This window comes from Taeniopygia guttata, chromosome 32 (assembly GCF_048771995.1).
Source record: "Taeniopygia guttata chromosome 32, bTaeGut7.mat, whole genome shotgun sequence".
NCBI lineage: Eukaryota > Metazoa > Chordata > Aves > Passeriformes > Estrildidae > Taeniopygia > Taeniopygia guttata.
The window spans coordinates 1,283,154-1,306,186 of NC_133057.1; the positions used below are offsets into that span (position 1 = coordinate 1,283,154).

The 23,033-nt window shown below is 64.3% G+C and overlaps 1 protein-coding gene across 3 annotated transcripts in view; it reads left to right on the top strand.

The window, feature by feature from the left end:
- The window catches only part of CHD3 (chromodomain helicase DNA binding protein 3), a 66,899-nt gene extending 44,166 nt beyond the window's left edge, over positions 1-22,733 (top strand). For all 3 annotated transcript variants that reach the window (XM_072920593.1, XM_072920594.1, XM_072920595.1), the window contains 16 exons: positions 1,574-1,751; positions 3,473-3,538; positions 4,084-4,169; positions 5,848-5,981; positions 9,358-9,502; positions 10,059-10,221; positions 10,978-11,090; positions 11,241-11,376; positions 12,002-12,100; positions 13,680-13,793; positions 15,351-15,459; positions 16,523-16,655; positions 17,820-18,015; positions 20,130-20,293; positions 21,359-21,488; positions 22,388-22,733. In XM_072920593.1, coding sequence (XP_072776694.1) covers positions 1,574-1,751; positions 3,473-3,538; positions 4,084-4,169; positions 5,848-5,981; positions 9,358-9,502; positions 10,059-10,221; positions 10,978-11,090; positions 11,241-11,376; positions 12,002-12,100; positions 13,680-13,793; positions 15,351-15,459; positions 16,523-16,655; positions 17,820-18,015; positions 20,130-20,293; positions 21,359-21,488; positions 22,388-22,482 — 2,061 coding nt within the window. In that variant the 3' untranslated portion in view covers positions 22,483-22,733. The remainder of the gene's footprint in view (positions 1-1,573; positions 1,752-3,472; positions 3,539-4,083; positions 4,170-5,847; positions 5,982-9,357; positions 9,503-10,058; positions 10,222-10,977; positions 11,091-11,240; positions 11,377-12,001; positions 12,101-13,679; positions 13,794-15,350; positions 15,460-16,522; positions 16,656-17,819; positions 18,016-20,129; positions 20,294-21,358; positions 21,489-22,387) is intronic.
- Positions 22,734-23,033: the final 300 nt, after the last annotated feature.

Here is a 23,033-nt window from a genome sequence, read left to right on the forward strand (position 1 = left end):
ACTGGGGACATTGGGGACACTGGAGATGTTGGGGACACTGTGGACACGGGGGACACTGGGGACATTGGGGACATTGGGGACACTGGGGACACTGGGGACGTTGGGGACACCGGGGACACGGAGGACACTGGAGATCTTGGGGACACTGGAGGAACATTGGGGACACTGGGGACATGGGGGGCACTGGGGACACTGGGGACACCGGGGACATTGGGGACACTGGAGATGTTGGGGACACTGGGGACACTGGGGACACTGGGGACACCGGGGACACCGGGGGACATTGGGGACGTTGGGGATGTTGGGGGGACATTGGGGATGCTGGGGACACTGGGGACACGGGGACAATGGGGATGCGGGGGATACTGGGGATGTTGGGGGGACATTGGGGACACCTGGGGACATTGGGATCTCTGGGGGACACTGCGGGACACTGGGGACACTGGGGACGTTGGGGACACAGGGGACATTGGGGACATTGGGGACACCAGGGACACTGGGGATACTGGGGACACAGGATGCTGGGGACACTGGGGACATTGGGACACTGGGGACGTCAGGGACACTAGAGATGTTGGGGACACTGGGGACATGGGGGATGCTGGGGACACTGGGGACACCAGGGACACTGGGGACACTGGGAACATTGGGGACATTGGGGACACTGGGGATCTTGGGGACATTGGGGACACGGGCATGGCGGAGCTGGGGGCCTGCAGGGGATGGAGAGAGGAGATGTTGGGTGGGTGGAGGACGTGGGGACATTGGAGATGGTGGAGGTGGCAGCGATGGGGACGGTGGGGTGGGGACAGTGGGGTGGGGACAGTGGGGTGGGGACAGTGGGGTGGGGACAGTGGGATGATGGAGTTGGGGACCCTGGAGAAGATGGAGATGATGGGGACAGTGGAGATGGGGATGATGATGATAACAATGAGGATGATGATGATGAAGATGGGAATGATGATGGGAATGGTGAAGATGATGATGATGATGGAGATGATGATGATGGAGATGATTGAGATTATGATATTGATGATGATGGGAATGGTGATGATGGAGATGATGATGATGCAGATGATGTAGATGATGGAGATGATGATGATGGAGATGATGATGATGGTGGAGATGATTGAGATTATGATGTTGATGATGATGGGAATGGTGATGATGGAGATGATGATGATGAGATGATGAAGATGGGGATGATGATGGAGATGATTATGATGATGATGATGGTAATGGTGATGATGGAGGTGATGATGATGATGATGGGAATGGTGATGATGGAGATGGTGATGATGATGATGATGGAGATGATGTTGATGATGATGGTAATGGTGATGATGGAGATGATGATGATGATGGAGATGATGATGATGATGATGGAGATGATGATGATGATGATGATGATGCTGCTGGAGACACCAAGGACAGGGACACCAGTGCTGGGCACGCCGTCCCCAGCGCCGACCAACGCGGCGCTGACCCCCGGGTGACCCTGGTGACCCCGGGTGACCCCTGGGTGACCCCTGGTGACCCCTGGTGACCCCTGGTGACCCCGAGTGTCCGGCAGATCGAGGAGATCGAGCGGGAGATCATCAAGCAGGAGGAGAACGTGGACCCCGACTATTGGGAGAAGCTGCTGAGGCACCACTACGAGCAGCAGCAGGAGGACCTGGCGCGCAACCTGGGCAAGGGCAAGCGCGTGCGCAAGCAGGTCAACTACAACGACGCCGCCCAGGAGGACCAAGGTGGGCACTGGGGGGTACTGGGAGGGACTGGGAGGGACTGGGATGGCACTGGGACACACTGGGGTGGCACTGGGACACACTGGGATGGAACCTGGGCAAGGGCAAGCGCGTGCGCAAGCAGGTCAACTACAACAACGCCGCCCAGGAGGACCAAGGTGGGCACTGGGGGGCACTGGGAGGGACTGGGATGGCACTGGGAGGGACTGGGATGGACTGGGACACACTGGGATGGCACTGGGAGGGAGTGGGATGGACCCTGGGCAAGGGCAAGCGCGTGCGCAAGCAGGTCAACTACAACGACGCCGCCCAGGAGGACCAAGGTGGGCACTGGGACAGACTGGGAGGGACTGGGACACACTGGGAGGGCACTGGGAGGGACTGGGAGGGACTGGGATGGACCCTGGGCAAGGGCAAGCGCGTGCGCAAGCAGGTCAACTACAACGACGCCGCCCAGGAGGACCAAGGTGGGCACTGGGAGGCACTGGGAGGGACTGGGATGGACTGGGAGGGACTGGGACACACTGGGATGGCACTGGGAGGGACTGGGATGGACTGGGAGGGACTGGGACACACTGGGATGGACTGGGATGGCACTGGGATGGACTGGGATGGAACCTGGGCAAGGGCAAGCGCGTGCGCAAGCAGGTCAGCTACAATGACGTCGCCCAGGAGGACCAAGGTGGGCACTGGGGGGCACTGGGGGGCACTGGGAGGGACTGGGACACACTGAGATGGCACTGCGAGGGACTGGGACGGCACTGGGAGGGACTGGGATGGCACTGGGAGGGACTGGGAGGGACTGGGACACACTGTGATGGAACCTGGGCAAGGGCAAGCGCGTGCGCAAGCAGGTCAACTACAACGACGCCGCCCAGGAGGACCAAGGTGGGCACTGGGAGGGACTGGGATGGCACTGGGAGGGACTGGGACACACTGGGACACACTGGGGTGGCACTGGGACAGACTGAGTAGCACTGGGACAGCCCAGGGTGGCCCTGGCACACGCTGGGTGGCACTAGGACACACCGGGGTGGCACTGGGACAGACTGGGACACACCAGGGTGGCCCTGGCACACGCTGGGTGGCACTAGGACACACCGGGGTGGCACTGGGACAGACTGGGACACACCAGGGTGGCACTGGCACACACTGGGACACACCGGGGTGGCATTGACACACACTGGGTGGCCCTGGCACACACTGGGATGGCACTGGCACACACCGGGTTGGCACTGGGACACACTGGGATGGTACTGGGACACACTGGGACACACTGGGACATGCTGGGGTGGCACTGGGACAGACTGAGGGGCATTGGGATACCCCAGGGTGGCACTGGGATATACTGGGTGGCACTGGGACACACTGGGGTGGCACTGGGACACACTGGGGTGGCACTGCCACACGCTGGGTGGCCCTGGCACACACTGGGGTGGCACTGGGACACACCGGGGTGGCCCTGGCACACCCCGGGGTGGCACTGGCACACACTGGGTGGCACTGGGACACACTGGGACACACCAGGGTGGCCCTGGCACACACTGGGTGGCACTGACACACCGGGGTGGCCCTGGCACACGCTGGGTGGCACTGGGATATACTGAGTGGCCCTGGCACACCCCGGGGTGGCACTGGGACACACTGGGTGGCACTGACACACTGGGTGGCACTGGCACACCCCGGGGTGGCACCGGGTGTCCCCAACGCCGCCGTGTCCCCAGATAACCAGTCCGAGTACTCGGTGGGCTCCGAGGAGGAGGACGAGGACTTCGACGAGCGGCCCGAGGGTGCGTGGTGACCCTGGGGGGGGCAGGGTGTCCCCAATGTCCCCAAGGGGGGTCAGGGTGTCCCCAATGTCCCCAGGGGGGGGCAGGGTGTCCCAAGGGGGTCAGGGTGTCCCCAATGTCCCCAAGGAGGGTCAGGGTGTCCCCAGTGTCCCCAGGGGGGGTCAGGGTGTCCCCAATGTCCCCAGGGGGGGTCAGGGTGTCCCAAGGGGGGGTCAGGGTGTCCCATGGGGGGGTCAGGGTGTCCCCAGGAGGGGTCAGGGTGCCATAGGGGGGTTTGGGTGTCCCCAAAGGGGGGTCAGGGTGTCCCAAGGAGGGTCAGGGTGTCCCCAAAGGGGGGTCAGGGTGTCCCCAAAGGGGGTCAGGGTGTCCCAAGGGGAATCAGGGTGTCCCCAGGGGGGTCAGGGTGCCATAGGGGGGGTCAGGGTGTCCCAAGGGGGGGTCAGGGTGTCCCATGGAGGGGTCAGGGTGCCATAGGGGGGGTCAGGGTGCCATAGGGGGGGTCAGGGTGCCGTGGGCGGGGCTGACCTCTGCCCTCCCCTCCCCAGGCCGGCGTCAGTCCAAGCGGCAGCTGCGGAACGAGAAGGACAAACCCCTCCCCCCACTGCTGGCCCGGGTGGGCGGCAACATCGAGGTGAGGGGACACCCTGGGGACACCCCGGGGACACCCCGGGGACACCCTGGGGACACCCTGGAGACACCTGAGTCACCCACGGGGACACCCTGGGGACACCAGAGTCACCTCGGGGACACCCCGGGGACACCCTGGGGACACCCCAGGGACACCCTGGGGACACCCCGGGGACACCAGAGTCACCTTCGGGGACACCAGAGTCACCCACGGGGACACCCTGGGGACACCCCGGGGACACCAGAGTCACCTTCGGGGACACCAGAGTCACCCAGAGGGAACACCAGAGTCACCCTGGGGACACCCTGGGGACACCAGAGTCACCCTGGGGACACCAGAGTCACCCCCAGGGACACCCCGGGGACACCAGAGTCACCCTGGGGACAACAGAGTCACCCACGGGGACACCCCGGGGACACCAGAGTCACCCCCGGGGACACCCTGGGGACACCAGAATCACCTCTGGGGACACCCCGGGGACACCAGAGTCACCCACGGGGACACCAGAGTCACCTCCCGGGGGGGTCGGGGTCTGCTCAGACACCTGAGGGACCCCTCAGCGCCTGTGTCCCCAACAGAGGGACCCCACTGTCCCCTGCGTGGGGACAGGGCTTGGGGGGACTCTGGACAGCGTGTCCCCAGTGTCCCCGATGTCCCCGATATCCCCAATCCCCCCAATGTCCCCAATGCCCCCTCAATGACCCCGATGTCCCCAATGTCCCCTCAATGTCCCCAGTGTCCCCAGTGTCCCCAATCCCCCCGATGTCCCCCATGTCCCCAATGTCCCCTCGATGTCCCCAATGCCCCCATGTCCCCAGTGTCTCTGGTGTCCCCAATGTCCCCAATGCCCCCAATGTCCCCAATGCCCCCAATGTCCCCAATGCCCCCGATGTCCCCAATGTCCCCAATGTCCCTGATGTCCCCAATGTCCCCTCGATGTCCCAGGTGCTGGGGTTCAACATGAGCCCTTCCTCAGCACCGTCACGTGCTGGGGGATGATGGCAGGGTGTCCCCTGTCACCTGTGTCCCCAATGTCCCCCTGACCCCCCAATGTCCCCAATGTCCCCCTGACCCCCCAATGTCCCCAATGTCCCCAATGTCCCCGATGTCCCCAATGTCCCCAATGTCCCCAATGTCCCCGATGTCCCCTCAGTGTCCCAGGTGCTGGGGTTCAACTCGAGGCCTTCCTCAGCACCATCATGCACTGGGGGATGATGGCAGCGTGTCCTCTGTCACCTGTGTCCCCAATGTCCCCAATGTCCCCCTGACCCCCCGATGTCCCCAATGTCCCCGATGTCCCCAATGTCCCCGATGTCCCCAATGTCCCCCCAGGTGCTGGGGTTCAACACGAGGCAGCGCAAGGCCTTCCTCAACGCCGTCATGCGCTGGGGGATGATGGCAGGGTGTCCCTGTCACCTGTGTCCCCAATGTCCCCCTGACCCCCCGATGTCCCCAATACCCCCAATGTCCCCAATGTCCCCAATGTCCCCAATGCCCCCAATGTCCCCAATGTCTCCAATGTCCCCAATGTCCCCCCAGGTGCTGGGGTTCAACACGAGCCCTTCCTCAACGCCTGGGGGATGGTGGCAGGGTGTCCCTGTCACCTGTGTCCCCAAACCCCCCAATGTCCCCAATCCCCCCAATGTCCCCAATGTCCCCAATGTCCCCAATGTCCCCCCAGGTGCTGGGGTTCAACACGAGGCAGCGCAAGGCTTTCCTCAACGCCGTCATGCGCTGGGGGATGCCCCCCCAGGACGCCTTCACCTCCCAGTGGCTCGTGAGGGACCTGCGGGGCAAAACCGAGAAGGAGTTCAAGTAGGTGACAGCTGGGGACACTGGGGACAGCGGGGACAGCTGGGGACAGCTGGGGACAGCTGGGGACATTGGGGACAGCTGGGGACACTGGGGACACCGGGGACAGCTGGGGACAGCTGGGGACACTGGGGACACTGGGGACACTGGGGACACTGGGGACACCGGGACAGCTGGGGACAGCTGGGGACACTGGGGACACAGGGGACAGCTGGGGACAGCTGGGGACAGCTGGGGACACCGGGGACAGCTGGGGACACTGGGGACACTGGGGACAGCAGGGACACCGGGGACAGCTGGGGACACCAGGGACAGCTGGGGACACTGGGGACAGCTGGGGACACCGGGGACAGCTGGGGACACTGGGGACACTGGGGACAGCAGGGACACCGGGGACAGCTGGGGACACCAGGGACAGCTGGGGACACTGGGGACAGCTGGGGACACCGGGGACAGCTGGGGACACTGGGGACACTGGGGACAGCAGGGACACCAGGGACAGCTGGGGACACTGGGGACAGCTGGGGACACTGGGGACACTGGGGACAGCAGGGGACACCAGGACAGCTGGGGACAGCGGGGACAGCTGGGGACACTGGGGACAGCTGGGGACACTGGGGACACTGCTGGGGACAGCTGGGGACACCGGGGACAGCTGGGGACACCAGGACAGGCAGATGGACTGGGTGGTGGCACCAGGGACAGGTGGTGGCAGAGTAGCGAGGTGTCCGTGTGTCCCCATGTCCTTTCTCCTCATGTGTCCCCATGTCCTCTGTGTCCTTTGTTTGTCACCATGTCCTTATTGTCCCCGTGTCCCCTCGTCCTTCCTGCGTGTCCCAGTGCCCTCCATTGTCCTCTTGTGTCCCCCTGGTGTCACCCTGGTGTCCTGTGTCCCCCAATGTCCTTGATGTCCCCGATGTCCCTGATATCCCCGATGTCCCCAATGTCCCCAATGTCCCCAATGTCCCCCAATGTCCCCGATGTCCCCAATGTCCCCAATGTCCCCCAATGTCCCCCAATGTCCCCAATGTCCCCAATGTCCCCCAATGTCCCCGATGTCCCCAATGTCCCCAATGTCCCCAGTGTCCCCGATGTCCCCAATGTCCCCGATGTCCCCCAATGTCCCCGATGTCCCCCGATGTCCCCGTACCACGTGATGAGCCCTTACTCAGCCGAGCGCCGTCGCTGTCGGTGTTCCTGGGGACCGGACGAGGCCGTGTCCCCCTCAGCCCGACACAAAGCCACCCCCGATGTCCCCGTGTCCCCTCGGGGGGCCGGGTGTGGCCCAGGGGACGCCAGAGCGGTGGCAGCTCCCTGCCCCGACCGGCACAGCCCCCACGGGCGCCGTGACGAGGGGACGGGCTGATGGCGCGGGGACAGCGGGGACAATGGGGACAGTGGGGACAGCAAGGACACTGGGGACACTGGGGACACTGGGGACACTGGGGATGTTGGGGACACTGGGGATGTTGGGGACACTGGGGACAGCAGGGACACTGGGGACAGCGGGGACACTGGGGACAGCAGGGACACCAGGGATGTTGGGGACATTGGGGACACTGGGGACACTGGGGACATTGGGACACTGGGGACATTGGAGGCACTGGGGACACTGGGGACAGCAGGGACACTGGGGACAGCAGGGGCGTTGGGGACATTGGGGACAGCGGGGACACTGGGGACAGCGGGGACACCAGGGACGTTGGGGACATTGGGGACACTGGGGACACCGGGGACACTGGGGATGTTGGGGATGTTGGGGATGTTGGGGCACTGGGGACATTGGGACACTGGGGACACTGGGGAGATTGGGGACACTGGGGACACTGGGGACAGCGGGGACACCGGGGACACTGGGGACAGTGGGGACACTGGGGACACTGGGGATGTTGGAGCACTGGGGACACTGGGGGACATTAGGGACATTGGGGACACTGGGGATGTTGGGGACACTGGGGACATTGGGGACATTGGGGACACTGGAGACATTGGGGACATTGGGGACACTGGGGACGTTGGGGACAGCAGGGACACCGGGGACGTTGGGGACATTGGGGACATTGGGACACTGGGGACACTGGGGACATTGGGGACACTGGGGATGTTGGGGACATGGGGACACTGGGGACAGGATCTATGGGGACAAGGGACCATGAGCATGAGGGCCTTTGGGGACAGGGACCTTGGGGACAAAGACTCTGGGGTTGTGGCCTATGGGGACAGGGACCCTGGAGATGGGATCTGTGGGGACAGTGACCCCGGGGCAGGGGTGTGGGCACAGGGGTGGTGGCACAGGGGGTGACAGTGGCCCTGGCAGGGGCAGTGGCACAGGGGTGGCACAGGGGGTGGGTGGTGGTGGCACAGGGGGCAGCCCTGGCAGGGCTGGTGGCACAGGGGTGGCACAGGGGTGGCACAGGGGTGGCACAGGGGTGGCACAGGGGGTGGCCCTGGCAGGGGCGGTGGCACAGGGGTGGCACAGGGGGTGGCAGTGGCAGGGGTGGTGGCACAGGGGTGGCACAGGGGGTGGCAGTGGCAGGGGTGGTGGCACAGGGGTGGCACAGGGGGTGGCAGTGGCAGGGGTGGTGGCACAGGGGTGGCACAGTGGTGGCCCTGGCAGGGCTGGTGGCACAGGGGGTGGGTGGTGGTGGCACAGGGGTGGCACAGGGGTGGCCCTGGCAGGGCTGGTGGCACAGGGGTGGCACAAGGGTGGCACAGGGGGTGGCCCAGGCAGGGCTGGTGGCACAGGGGTGGCACAGGGGTGGCACAGGGGGTGGGTGGTGGTGGCACAGGGGTGGCACAGGGGGTGGGTGGTGGTGGCACAGGGGTGACTCTGGCAGGGCTGGTGGCACAGGGGCGGTGGCACAGGGGGTGGCCCTGGCAGGGCTGGTGGCACAGGGGTGGCACAGGGGTGGCCCTGGCAGGGCTGGTGGCACAGGGGTGGCACAGGGGGTGGCCCTGGCAGGGCTGGTGGCACAGGGGTGGCACAGGGGTGGCACAGGGGTGGCCCTGGCAGGGCTGGTGGCACAGGGGTGGCACAGGGGTGGCCCTGGCAGGGCTGGTGGCACAGGGGTGGCACAGGGGTGGCACAGGGGGTGGCCCTGGCAGGGCTGGTGGCACAGGGGTGGCACAGGGCTGGCACAGGGGTGGCCCAGGCAGGGCTGGTGGCACAGGGGTGGGTGGCGGTGGCACAGGGGTGGCACAGGGGTGGCACAGGGGGTGGGTGGCAGTGGCCCAGGCAGGGCTGGTGGCACAGGGGTGGCACAGGGGTGGCCCTGGCAGGGCTGGTGGCACAGGGGTGGCACAGGGGTGGCACAGGGGTGGCACAGGGGCGGCCCTGGCAGGGCTGGTGGCACAGGGCTGCCCTGAGCGCTGTCCCCAGGGCCTACGTGTCCCTGTTCATGCGGCACCTGTGCGAACCGGGCGCCGACGGCTCCGAGACCTTCGCGGACGGCGTCCCCCGGGAGGGGCTGTCCCGGCAGCAGGTGCTGACCCGCATCGGCGTCATGTCCCTCGTCAAGAAAAAGGTACGGGGACACCTGGGGACACGGCTGGGGACAGCTGGGGACATGGCTGGGACAGCCTGGGGACAGCTAGGACAGCTGGGGAGACGGCTGGGACAGCTGGGACAGCCTGGGGACAGCTGGGACAGCTGGGGACACTGCTGGGACAGCTGGGGACACGGCTGGGACACCTGGGACAGCCTGGGGACACGGCTGGGACACCTGGGGACACGGCTGGGACACCTGGGACAGCCTGGGGACACACCTGGGGCAGCCAGGGACAGCCTGGGGATAGCCAGGGGTTTTGGGGTGGTTTTTTAGGGTTTTTGGGGTGGGTTTTTGGGGTGTTTGAGGTGGGTTTTTAGGGTTTTTGGGGTGGATTTTTAGGGTTTTTGGGGTTTCTGACCCCCCATTTGCCCCCCAGGTGCAGGAGTTCGAGCACATCAACGGCCACTGGTCCCTGCCCGAGCTGGGACCTGGGGGGGTTTTGGGGTCCCTTTTTGGGGTTTTTGGGGTGGGTTTTTGGGGTGGGTTTTTGGGGTTTTTGGGGTGGGTTTCTGACCCCCCATTTGCCCCCCAGGTGCAGGAGTTCGAGCACATCAACGGCCGCTGGTCCCTGCCCGAGCTGGCCCCCGAGCCCAGCGCCGACTCCAAGCGCTCGTCCCGCGCCTCCTCCCCCGCCAAGACCGGCCCCCCCAGCCCCGAGCAGAGCGGCCCCCCCAGCCCCGCGCCCCCCACCCCCGGTACCGCCCGGGGACAGGGGTGGGACACGGGGACGGGGGTGGGGACACGGGGACAGGGGTGGGACATGGGGACAGGGGTGGGACAGGGGTGGGACACGGCTGGGACATGGCTGGGGACATGGGGACGGGGGTGGGGACACAGGGACAGGGATGGGGACAGGGATGGAGACACGTGGACAGGGGACATGGGCTGAGGACAGGGATGGGGACATGGCTGGGACACAGGGACAGGGGTGGGACAGAGATGGGGACATGGGGACACAGATGGGGACAAGGATGGGACATGGGGACACGGGGACATGGCTGGGGACACAGCTGGGGACATGGAGACAGGGATGGGGACACGGCTGGGGACACAGGGACAGGGGTGGGGACAGGGCTGGGGACATGGGGACAGGGATGGAGACAGGGATGGGGACACGGGAACACCACTGGGGACACGGCTGGGACATGGAGACAGGGATGGGGACACGGGAACAGGGATGGGGACAGGGATGGAGACACGTGGACATGGGGACATGTCTGGGGACAGGGATGGGGACACGGGGACACCACTGGGGACATGGCTGGGGACACGGGGATTGGGACTGGGACACGGGAACAGGGATGGGGACAGGGATGGAGACACGTGGACAGGGGACATGGGCTGAGGACAGGGATGGGGACAGGGATGGAGACACATGGACAGGGGACATGGGCTGAGGACAGGGATGGGGACAGGATGGGGACAGATGTCCTGATGTCCCCTGTCCCCAGCCACGCCGGCGCCCAGCGAGCGCGGGGACGGGCCAGGGCCACCCCCGGACAGGGACGAGGGTGACACCAGGGACGAGAAGGAGCCCAAAGGCCCCGAGAAGATGGAGACAGATGTGAGTGACATGACTGTCCCCAGCCCTGTCCCCAGCGCTGTCCCCTCCCCACTGCTGTCCCCGTGTCCCCCCGTCACTGTCACCCTCGGAGGGGGGTGATGTCCCCATGGGGACACGGAGGAGGGTGACAGCCCCGCCCTGTCCCCGCAGCCCCCTGTCCCCGAGGTGCCACCGTCGCCGGGCGATGGCAGCGAGGCCGAAGGGCCCCGCAAGGGGGACGAGGAGGAGGGACCCGGCCACAGGGACCCCGAGGCCGAAGGGGCCCCGGCCCGCGAGGAGCGGCCAGGTGAGACCCCCGGGGAACCCCAAATCCTGGGGAACCCCAAATCCCGGGGAACCCCAAATCCCAGATACCCCAAATCCCGGGGAACCCCAAATCCCAGATACCCTAAATCCCAGATACCCCAAATCACAGATACCCCAAATCCCAGATACCCCAAATCCCAGATACCCCAAATCACAGATACCCCAAATCCCAGATACCCCGAATGCCAGACACCCTGAATCCCAGATACCCCAAATCCCAGATACCCCGAATCACAGATACCCCAAATCCCAAAAACCCCAAATCCCAGAACCCAAATTCCCAGAACCCCAAATCCAAAAACCCCGAATCCCAGATACCCCGAATCCCGGGGAACCCCAAATCCCAGATACCCCGAATCCCAGATACCCCAAATTCCAGGGAACACCAAATCCCAGAGAAGATCAAATCTCAGATACCCCAAATCCCAGATACCCCAAATCCCAGATACCCCAAATTCCAGAACCCCAAAACCCCAAACCCCAAAAACCCCAAATCCCAAAAACCCCAGAACCCCAAACCCCCATACCCCAAATCCCAGAACCCCAAATCCCAGAACCCCAAAGACCCCAGAACCCCAAAAACCCCGACCCCGTCCCCCCGGCAGGGCCCGAGGCCGAGAAGGTTCCGGGGCTGGACAAGGGGGACGAGAAGACCCCGGAGGAGGATCCCAAAGAGCGCCCGGGGGACCCCGACCCCAAACGAGGTGTGGGGCGGGGCTTAATGGGAGGGGGCGGGGCCTAACACAGAGTGGGTGGGGCTTAATGGAAGGAGGCGTGGCCTAACACAGAGTAGGCGGGGCTTGACCATCCCTTATTTCTTGTTTTGGGGGCCCCAGGGGGGTCAGACACGTCCCTGTGACCCCAAAATGTGTCCCTGACAAATGAGACTTGGACCCCCGAAACGTGTCCCTGTCCCCCCAAACCTGTCCCCAACCCCTCAGATCTGTCCCTGTCCCCCACCCAGACAAACCCCTGACCCCCAAAATGCGTCCCTGACCCCCCCCAAACCTGTCCCTGACCCCCCCAGACCTGTCCCTGACACCCCAAAGGAGTCCACGACCCCCCCAGACAACTCCCTGAACCCCCCAAACGAGTCCTTGGCCCCCTCAGACCCATCCCTGACCCCCCAAACGCATCCCTGACCCCACCAAACCTGTGCCCGTCCCCCCAAATGTCTCCCTGTCCCCCCCAAACATCTCCCTGGACCTCCCAAACTGTCCCTGACTCCCCAAAGGTGTCCCAAACCCCCCTAAATGCATCCCTGACCCCCCAAATGAATCCCTGATCCCCCAAACCCGTATTCGACCACTCCAAATGCATCCCTGACCCTCCCCAAACATCTCCCTGACCCCCCCAAACTTGTCCCTGACCCCCCAAATCTGTCCCTGACCCCCCAAACTTGTCCCTGACCCCCCTAAATGAGTCCCTGACCCCCCCAAACATCTCCCTGACCCCCCAAATCTGTCCCTGACCCCCCTAAATGAGTCCCTGACCCCCCAAACCTGTCCCTGACTCCCCTAAATGAGTCCCTGACCCCCCTAAATGCATCCCTGACCCCCTAAATGAGTCCCTGACCCCCCTAAATGAGTCCCTGACCCCCCTAAATTAGTCCCTGCCCCCCCCAAACCTGTCCCTGACCCCCCTAAATGAGTCCCTGACCCCCCTAAATGAGTCCCTGACCCCCCAAACTTGTCCCTGACTCCCCTAAATGAGTCCCTGGCCCCCCTAAATGAGTCCCTGACTCCCCTAAATGAGTCCCTGACCCCCCAAACTTGTCCCTGACTCCCCTAAATGAGTCCCTGACCCCCCTAAATGAGTCCCTGACCCCCCTAAATGAGTCCCTGACTCCCCTAAATGAGTCCCTGACCCCCCTAAATGAATCCCTGACCCCCCAAACATCTCCCTGACCCCCCTAAATGAGTCCCTGACCCCCCAAACTTGTCCCTGACCCCCCTAAATGAGTCCCTGACCCCCTAAATGAGTCCCTGACCCCCCTAAATGAGTCCCTGACCCCCCAAACCTGTCCCTGACTCCCCTAAATGAGTCCCTGACCCCCCCTAAATGAGTCCCTGACCCCCCTAAATGAGTCCCTGACCCCCCAAACTTGTCCCTGACCCCCCTAAATGAGTCCCTGCCCCCCCTAAACTTGTCCCTGACCCCCCTAAATGAGTCCCTGACCCCCTAAATGAGTCCCTGACCCCCCCAAACTTGTCCCTGACCCCCCAAACCTGTCCCTGACCCCCCTAACTGTCCCTGCCCCCCCAAACTGTCCGTGCCCCGCAGAGGAGCCGAGGGCCGAGAAGGAGCCCCGGCCGGAGCCGCGGCCCAACGGGCGCCGGGAGGACAAGGCCGAGAAGCCGCGGTTCATGTTCAACATCGCCGACGGCGGCTTCACCGGTGAGCGCCGGGACACCGGGACACATGGGGACACCTGGGGACACATGGGGACACATGGGGACAGCTGGGGACACATGGGGACAGCTGGGGACACATGGGGACAGCCCCCAGGGCAGCTGGGGACACATGGGGATACACTGGGGACACATGGGGACACATGGGGACACATGGGGACAGCCCCCAGGGCAGCTGGGAACACCTGGGGATACACTGGGAACACCTGGGGACAGCCTGGGATAGACAGGGACAGCCTGGGGACAGCCCCCAGGACAGCTGGGGACAGCCTGGGACACCTGGGGACAGCTGGGGATACACTGGGGACAGCCTGGGATAGACAGGGACAGCTGGGGACACATGGGGACAGCCTGGGGACACCTGGGGACAGCCCCCAGGATAGCTGGGGACACCTGGGGACAGCCTGGGGACAGCCTGGGGACGGCCTGGGACACCTGGGGACAGTGGGGGACACCTGGGGATACCCCCGGGACACCCAGGGGACACCTGGGGATACCCAGGGGACACCCAGGGACACCCAGGGGACACCCAGGGACACCCAGGGGACACCCGGAGAGAGCTGGGGACAGCCAGGGACAGCCAGGGGACACCTGGGGAGAGCTGGGGACAGCTAGGGATACCCAGGGACAGTCAGGGGACATCCAGAGGACACCTAGGGGTACCCGGGGGATATCCAGGGACACACAGGGACAGCCAGGGGACAGCCTGGGACACCCCAGGGGACACCCGGGGAGAGCTGGGGACAGCCAGGGGACATCCAGAGGACACCCAGGGGTACCTGGGGGATATCCAGGGACACACAGGGACACTCTGGGGACACCCAGGGACATTCTGGGGACACTCCGGGGACACTCCGGGGACACCTGGGGAGAGCCAGGGGACAGCCAGGGATACCCGGGGACACCCAGGGGTACCCGGGGGATATCCAGGGACACCCAGGGACACCCAGGGGACATCCAGAGGACACCTGGGGACACCCAGGGACGGCCAGGGGACACCCAGGGACACCCAGGGATACCCAGGGATACCCAGGGGACACCCAGCGACATCCAGGGACACACAGGGGACACCCAGGGGACATTCAGAGGACACCCAGGGGTACCCGGGGGATATCCAGGGACACACAGGGACAGCCAGGGGACATCCAGAGGACACCCAGGGGTACCCGGGGGATATCCAGGGACACCCAGGGACACCCAGGGACACCCGGGGACAGTGAGGGATACCCAGGGACACCCGGGGACACTCCGGGGACACCCAGGGACACCCGGGGACACTCTGGGGACACCCCGGGGACATCCAGAGGACACCCAGGGGTACCTGGGGGATATCCAGGGACAGCCTGGGACAGCCAGGGGACATCCAGGGATACCCAGGGACACCCGGGGACACCCGGGAGATATCCAGGGATACCCAGGGACACCCAGGGACAGCCAGGGGACACCCAGGGACACTCTGGGGACACCCCGGGGACACCCGGGGACACTCTGGGGACACCCCGGGGACACCCCGGGGACCCCCTGACGCGCCGTGCCCCGGCAGAGCTGCACACGCTGTGGCAGAACGAGGAGCGCGCCGCCATCTCCTCGGGGAAACTCAACGAGATCTGGCACCGGCGCCACGACTACTGGCTGCTGGCCGGGATCGTCCTGTATCCTTGGGTGTCACCTGGGGTTTGGGTGTCACCGTGGGGTTTGGGGTGTCACCGTGGGGTTTGGGTGTCACCGTGGGGCTGGGACAGTGACAGCACGGTGAGGGTGGCACCGGCGCCACGACTACTGGCTGCTGGCTGGGATCGTCCTGTATCCTTGGGAATTTGGGGTGTCACCGTGGGGTTTGGGGTGTCACTGTGGGATCTGGGGTGTCCCCAGGGCATTTGGGGTGTCCTCGGGGCTGGGACAGTGACAGCACAGTGAGGGTGGCACCGGCGCCACGACTACTGGCTGCTGGCCGGGATCGTCCTGTATCCTTGGGTGTCACCGTGGGTTTGGGGTGTCACCGTGGGGTTTGGGGTGTCACCGTGGGGTTTGGGGTGTCAGCAGGGAATTTGGGGTGTCCTCAGGGCTGGGACAGTGACAGCACGGTGAGGATGACAGCACGGTGAGGGTGACAGCACGGTGAGGGTGACAGCCAGGAGAGGGTGACAAAGTGAGGGTGACAGCCAGGAGAGGGTGGCACCCATTCCTGGTGTGCCGGGTGTGGGGGACCTTGGGGACAGGGAGATGTGATGGTGCAGTGACAGGTGACAGTGATAGGGTGACACAGTGACAGGCTGACATGGTGACGGGGCGACACAGTGACAGGTGACACGGTGAGACAGTGACACAATGACACAGTGACACGGTGACATGGTGACACAGTGACAGTGTGACAGGGTGACACAGTGACAGGTGACACAGTGACATGATGACACGGTGACACAGTGACACGGTGGCACAGTGACAGGGTGACAGGGTGCCAAGGTGACACGGTGACACGGTGGCAGTCCTTAGCGCGCAGCCACGGCTCCGTGTGCTGTGTATGGGGGATGTTGGGGACAGGGTGGCACAGTGACAGGGTGACACAGTGACACAGTGACAGGGTGACACGGTGACAGGGTGACACAGTGACACAGTGACAGGGTGACACAGTGACAAGGTGACATGGTGACACGGTGACAGGGTGACACGGTGACACGGTGACACGGTGGCACGGTGGCAGTCCTTAGCGCTCAGCCACGGCTACGCGCGCTGGACCGACATCCAGAACGACGGCGCCTTCGGGGTCATCAACGAACCCTTCAAGGGAGAGGCCTCCAAGGGCAACTTCCTGGAGATGAAGAACAAGTTCCTGGCGCGCCGCTTCAAGGTCAGCGCCGCGGGGACACCGGGTGGCACTGGGGTGACAGCGGGTGGCACCGGGGGTGGCACTGGGGCGGCACCGAGGTGGCCTTGCACGAGGGGCTGGGATGAGCGGGAGGATACTGGGTGAGGTCAGGGCTGGACACCCAAACATCTGTGTCCTCCAGATGTTGATGGGGTCAGGGCTGGGTGTCTGGACACCTGGGACCTCCAGATGTTGATGGGGTCAGGATTAGACCCACAAACCCACAGATTCTCCAGCTGTTGGGTTTCCCCACACCTGGCCCCACCAACACCTGGCCCCTCCAGCTGTTGGGTCTTCCCTTAGACCCCTGACCCCCACCCACCCCTCTGCACCCCCTGACCCCCATCACCGCCCCCTCCCCATGCCCCCTGACCCCCACCTGCCCCCCATCACCACCCCCTGACCCCCACCTGCCCCCTCCCCACACCCGCTGACCCCCACCCACCCCTCCACGCACTCCCTGACCCCCACACCCCCTGAGCCCCACCCAACCCCGTCACCCCCTTACCCCCATCACCACCCCCTGAGCCCCACCCCCTCCCCAGGCCCCCTGCCCCCCACACCCCTGCCCCCCTCACCCCCTGACCCCCACACCCCCTGCCCCCTATCACCACCCCCTGCCCCCCATGCCCCCTGACCCCCACACCCCCTGCCCCCTATCACCACCCCCTGCCCCCCATGCCCCCTGACCCCCACACCCCCTCCCCACACCCCCTGACCCCCACACCCCTTGCCCCCCACACCCCCTGACCCCCATCACCACCCCCTGACCCACCCCCTCCCCACACCCCCTGACCCCCACCCACACCCCCTGACCCCCACCCACGCCCCCTGACCCCCACCTGCTCCCCACGCCCCCTGACCCCCACCTGCCCCCCACGCCCCCTGACCCCCATCACTGACCCCTCCCCACACCCCCTGACCCCCACACCCTCCCCACATCCCCTGACCCCCATCACCACCCCCTGACCCCCATCACCACCCCCTGACCCCCATGTCCCCTGACCCCCTCCCCACACCCCCTGCCCCCATCACCACCCCCTGACCCCCATGTCCCCTGACCCCCTCCTCACACCCCCTGACCCCCATCTGCCCCCCGTGCCCCCCACCCCCCGTGCCCCCTGACCCTGTCCCCCCGCCTTGCAGCTGCTGGAGCAGGCGCTGGTGATCGAGGAGCAGCTGCGCCGCGCCGCCTACCTGAACATGACGCAGGACCCCAGCCACCCCGCCATGGCGCTCAACACGCGCTTCGCCGAGGTCGAGTGCCTGGCCGAGAGCCACCAGCACTTGTCCAAGGAGTCGCTGGCGGGCAACAAGCCGGCCAACGCCGTGCTGCACAAGGGTAAGCGGCGGCAGGCCCGGCGCGCGCGGCGCGGGCGGCCGGTGTAGCGCAGCCGCGGCTCTGTACGCGCTCCCCCCACGCCATTAAACGGCTTCTGCTCCAACGCCGCCTCCCGCTGTCTCCTTGCTCCGCGGGCGCGGCCGGGCGGGCGGGGCGGGACGGCCGGCGAGGTGTGAGTAACGGCGGAGTAAAGGCCTAGGGAGGTCAGAGTAAAGCCCTAGGGAAGTCAGAGTAACGGCGGAGTAAAGCCCTAGGGAGGTTGGAGTAACGGCAGAGTAAAGGCCTAGGGAGGTGAGAGTAACGGCGGAGTAAAGCTCTAGGGAGGTTGGAGTAAAGCCCTAGGGAGGTCGGAGTAAAGCCCTAGGGAGGTCGGAGTAACGGCAGAGTAAAGGTCTAGGGAGGTCAGAGTAAAGTCCTAGGGAGGTCGGAGTGAGATCGGAGTAAAGCCCTAGGGAGGTCCGAGTAACGGCGGAGTAAAGGCCTAGGGAGGTCGGAGTAAAGCTCTAGGGAGGTCGGAGTGATGGTGGAGTGAAGCCCTAGGGAGATCAGAGTGAGATCAGAGTAAAATCCTAGTAAAGTCAGAGTAAAGTCCTAGTAAGGTTTAAGTAAAGTCTGAGTGAAGTCCAAGTAAAGTCTGAGTAAAGTCCAAGTAAGGTCAGAGTGAGATTGGAGTAAAATCCTTGTAAGGTCAGAGTAAAGTCCAAGTAAGGTCAGAGTAAATTCTGATTGAAGTCCAAGTAAGGTCAGAGTGAAGTCAGAATAAGGTCATAGTGGAGGCAGAGTAAGGTCAGAGTAAAGTCCAACTGAAGTTGAAGTCAGACTAAAGTCCCGGTAAAGTCCGAGTAAGCTCGGAATGAGATCGGAGCAAAGTCCCCGTAAAGTCACAGTAAGGTCAGAATAAGGTCACAGTAAAGTCAGGGTAAGGTCAGAGTAAAGTCCAAGTAAGGTCAGAGTAAAGTCAGGCTAAAGTCTTTGCAAAGTCAGAGTAAAGTCCCGGTAAAATCCAAGTGAGCTGGGATTGAGATCGGAGCAAAGTCCTAGCAAAGCTGGAGTAAGATCAGAGTAAAGTCTGGATAAAGTCCAAATAAAGTCAGAATAAGGTAGGCGTAAAGTCAGACTAAAGTCGGAGTAAAGTCCGAGTAAAGTCCGGGTAGGTTCTGAGTAAGCTCGGGGCAGGGTCAGGTGAGGAGGGCGGCGCGTGGCGGGGCTGCGGCTTGGCGCTGAGGTGGCTCTGCTGAGTAACTGTGGTGTAAAGCTGGAGTATGTCCCCAGTGCCCTCCTGTGTGTATCCTTGGAGTAGTTTACGCCTCGGTCCCTTCTCCTTCCCTCCCTCCCTCCCTCCCTCCCTCCTTGCCCGGTGGAGTATCCCCGGAGTATCCCCGGAGTGTCCCCACGGCGCGGTGCAGAGTAAGGCTGGAGTAGCGCTGCTGGAAGGCAGGAGTAACCCTGGAGGATCTCTGGGGCGTCCGAGGAGTGTCCCCAGAGTGTTTCGAGTAACCCTGGAGTATCTCTGGAGTACCTTGAGGAGATACTCGGAGTGAGGAGCACACTTGGGGTATCTCCGGTGTGGGCGAGGTGCACCCCGAGTACGTCAGGGATACACCCAGAGTAAGTCAGGAGTAAACCTTGAGCAAGTCAGGAGCAAACCTTGAGAAAGTCAGGAGTAAACCTTGAGCAAGTCAGGAGTAAACCTTGAGCAAGTCAGGAGCACACCCAGAGTAAGTCAGGAGTACTCCCAGAGTAATTCAGGGATACACCCAGAGTAAGTCAGGAGTACCCCCACAGTAGGTCAGGAGTACCCAGAGTAACTCCGGAGCACCCCGTGAGTACCCCCAGCCTACTCACACCCCGAGTAAGCTCTGAGTAAGCTCTGAGTAAGCTCTGAGTACCCCCCGAGTAACCCCCAGCTCCTCCCCCTCGCTCTCCCCACTCCCCGTTCTCACGTGAGTATCTCCCACTGCCCCCATCCCCCTGAGTAACCCCCGAGTAACCCCTGAGTAACCCCTAGTAACCCCTGAGTAACCCCTACTACCCCTAGTAACCCCTGAGTAACCCCCTGAGTAACCCATGAGTACCCCCCGAGTAAGCCGCGTGTCTCTCTGTGCCGCGGGCAGTGCTGAACCAGCTGGAGGAGCTGCTGAGCGACATGAAGGCGGACGTGACGCGCCTGCCGGCCACGCTGTCCCGCATCCCGCCCATCGCCGCGCGCCTGCAGATGTCCGAGCGCAGCATCCTCAGCCGCCTGGCCAGCAAGGGCACCGAGAGCCACCCCCCGCCTGTAAGTGTCACCTGTCACACTGTCACATTGTCACTGTGTCACCCTGGGACATTGTCACACTGTCACACTGTCACACTGCCACCCTGTCACCCTGTCACCCTGCCCTGGCATTGTCCCCTGACACCTCAGCATCCTCAGCCGCCTGGCCAGCAAGGGCACCGAGAGCCACCCCCCGCCCGTAAGTGTCACCCTGGGACATTGTCACCGTGTCACCCTGTCACCCTGTCACACTGTCACACTGCCACCCTGCCCTGGCATTGTCCCCCAACACCTCAGCATCCTCAGCCGCCTGGCCAGCAAGGGCACCGAGAGCCACCCCCCGCCCGTAAGTGTCACCTGTCACACTGTCACACTGTCACCTCGGCATCCTCAGCCGCCTGGCCAGCAAGGGCACCGAGAGCCACCCCCCGCCTGTAAGTGTCACCCTGGGACATTGTCACCATGTTACATTGTCACCCTGTCACACTGTCACACTGTCACACTGTCACACTGTCACACTGTCACTCTGTCACCCTGTCACACTGCCACACTGTCACACTGTCACCCTGTCACACTGCCACACTGTCACATTGTCACCCTGTCACCCTGCCACCATGGTGTCCTCAGCCGCCTGGCCAGCAAGGGCAGTGACCCCAGGAGGTGACCCTGGAGGTGACAGCGGGGGGGTGGTACTAGGAAGTGACCCCAGGAGGTGACAGTGGGAGGTGACCCCAGAGGTGACCCCGGAGGTGACAGTGGGAGGTGACCCCAGGAGGTGACCCCGGAGGTGACAGTGTAGGGGTGACCCTGGAGGTGACCCTGGGAGGTGACAGCAGGGGGGTGGCACTAGCAAGTGACCTCAGGAGGTGACCCCAGAGGTGACATCAAGGGGTGGCACCAGAAGGTGACCCCAGAGCTGACCCCTGTCCCTGTCCCTGTCTCTGTCCCTGTGTCCCTGTCCCCTCCCTGTCCCTGTCTCTTTCCCTGTCCCTCTGTCCCTGTCCCCATCCCTGTCCCTGTCCCTGTCCCTGTCCCCGTGTCCCCATCCCTGTCCCTGTGTCCCCGTGTCCCCATCGCTGTCCCCAGACCTTCCCGCCGGGGCCCTACGCGACCCCCCCGAGCTACGGGGGCACCTTTGGGCCCCCCCCGGCCGGAGCTCTGCCCCACCCCGGGGGGGCCAACTACAGCCAGATGCCACCGGGCTCCTTCATCTCCGGTGAGAGGGGTCCCAAAAACGGGGTCCCCAAAAACGGGGTACCCAAAAACGGGACATTGGGGGCCCAAAAATGGGGACATTCATTGGGGGGTCCCCAAAAACGGGACATGGGGGGCCCTAAAATGGGACATGGGGGGTCCTAAAAATGGGGACATTCATTGGGAGGGGTCCCCAAAAATGGGGACATTCATTGGGGGGGGGTCCCCAAAAATGGGACATGGGGGGGGCCCTAAAAATGGGGACATTGGGGGGGCAAACTGGGGGATATTGGGGGGACAAAACGGGAAACTGGGGGGGGGTCCCCAAAAATGGGACATGGGGGGGGGGGTCTCCCTGAGGGTGTCACTGGCTGGGGGAGGGGGACGGGGGGGGTCCTTGGGGGTGTTTTGGGGGTCCTTGGAGGGGTCCTTGGGGGTCCTGGCGGGGTTCCCATGGGTGGGGAGGGGTTCCATGGGTGGGTGGGTGGGGGTCTCTGGGGGGGTTCCCATGGGTGGGGAGGGGTCCCATGGGTGGGGAGGGGTCCCATGGGTGGGGGTGGGGGTCTCCGGGGGGTTCCCATGGGTGGGGGTGGGGGTCTCTGGGGGGGATTTCTGTGGGTGGGGGTCCCATGGGTGGGGGTGGGGGTCCCGGGGGGGTTCCCATGGGTGGGGAGGGGTCCCATGGGTGGGGGTGGGGGTCTCTGGGGGGGATTTCTGTGGGTGTGGGGGGGTTCCCATGGGTGGGGGTTCCCATGGGTGGGGGTCCCTGCCCCCCTGACCCCCCCCTGTCCCCCCAGCCTCGAACGGCCCCGCGGTGCTGGTGAAGCGGGGTGGGGGTGGGGGTCTCTGGGGGGGTTCCCATGGGTGGGGGTTCCCATGGGTGGGGGTCCCTGACCCCCATGTCCCCCCATGTCCCCCCAGCCTCGAACGGCCCCGCGGTGCTGGTGAAGCGCGAGGCGGAGGCGCTGGAGCGGAAGGAGCCCAGGGGGGGGGAGGTGATCTGCATCGACGACTGAGGGGGGGGCGGGGCCGGGGGGGCCCCCCCGCCCCTCCCCCCACTCGCCCACCCCACCCCGGGGTGGCCCCGAGCCCGGCGGGGGGAGGGGGCGGGTTTGGGGGGGGTGGGGGAGGGGCGGGGGGGTTATAAATATGGAATTCTATAAATATGGATTTATGGGGGGGGAGGGGCGCTCCCCGCCCCTCCCCCCCCGCTCGGGCTCGTGTTTAACCGCAGCGAATAAACCGGAACCTTCCTTGGCTACCGTGGGGATGGTCGTGGCTCCCGTGGCCGTGGTCACCTCGGGGTGGTGGCCACCACGAGTTGGGGTTTGGCTACTGGCGGGGTGGTTGTGGCTACCGTGGGGATGGTCGTGGCTACTGTGGAGAGGGTCGTGGCTACTGTGGGGATGGTCGTGGCTACCATCGAAGTGGTCGTGGCTACCATGGAGAGGTTTGTGGCTACCATGGGGATGGTCATGGCTACCATGGAAATGGTTGTGGCTACCATGGGGGTGGTCGTGGCTACTGTCAGGATGGTCATGGCCGCCATCAAAGTGGTCATGGCTAC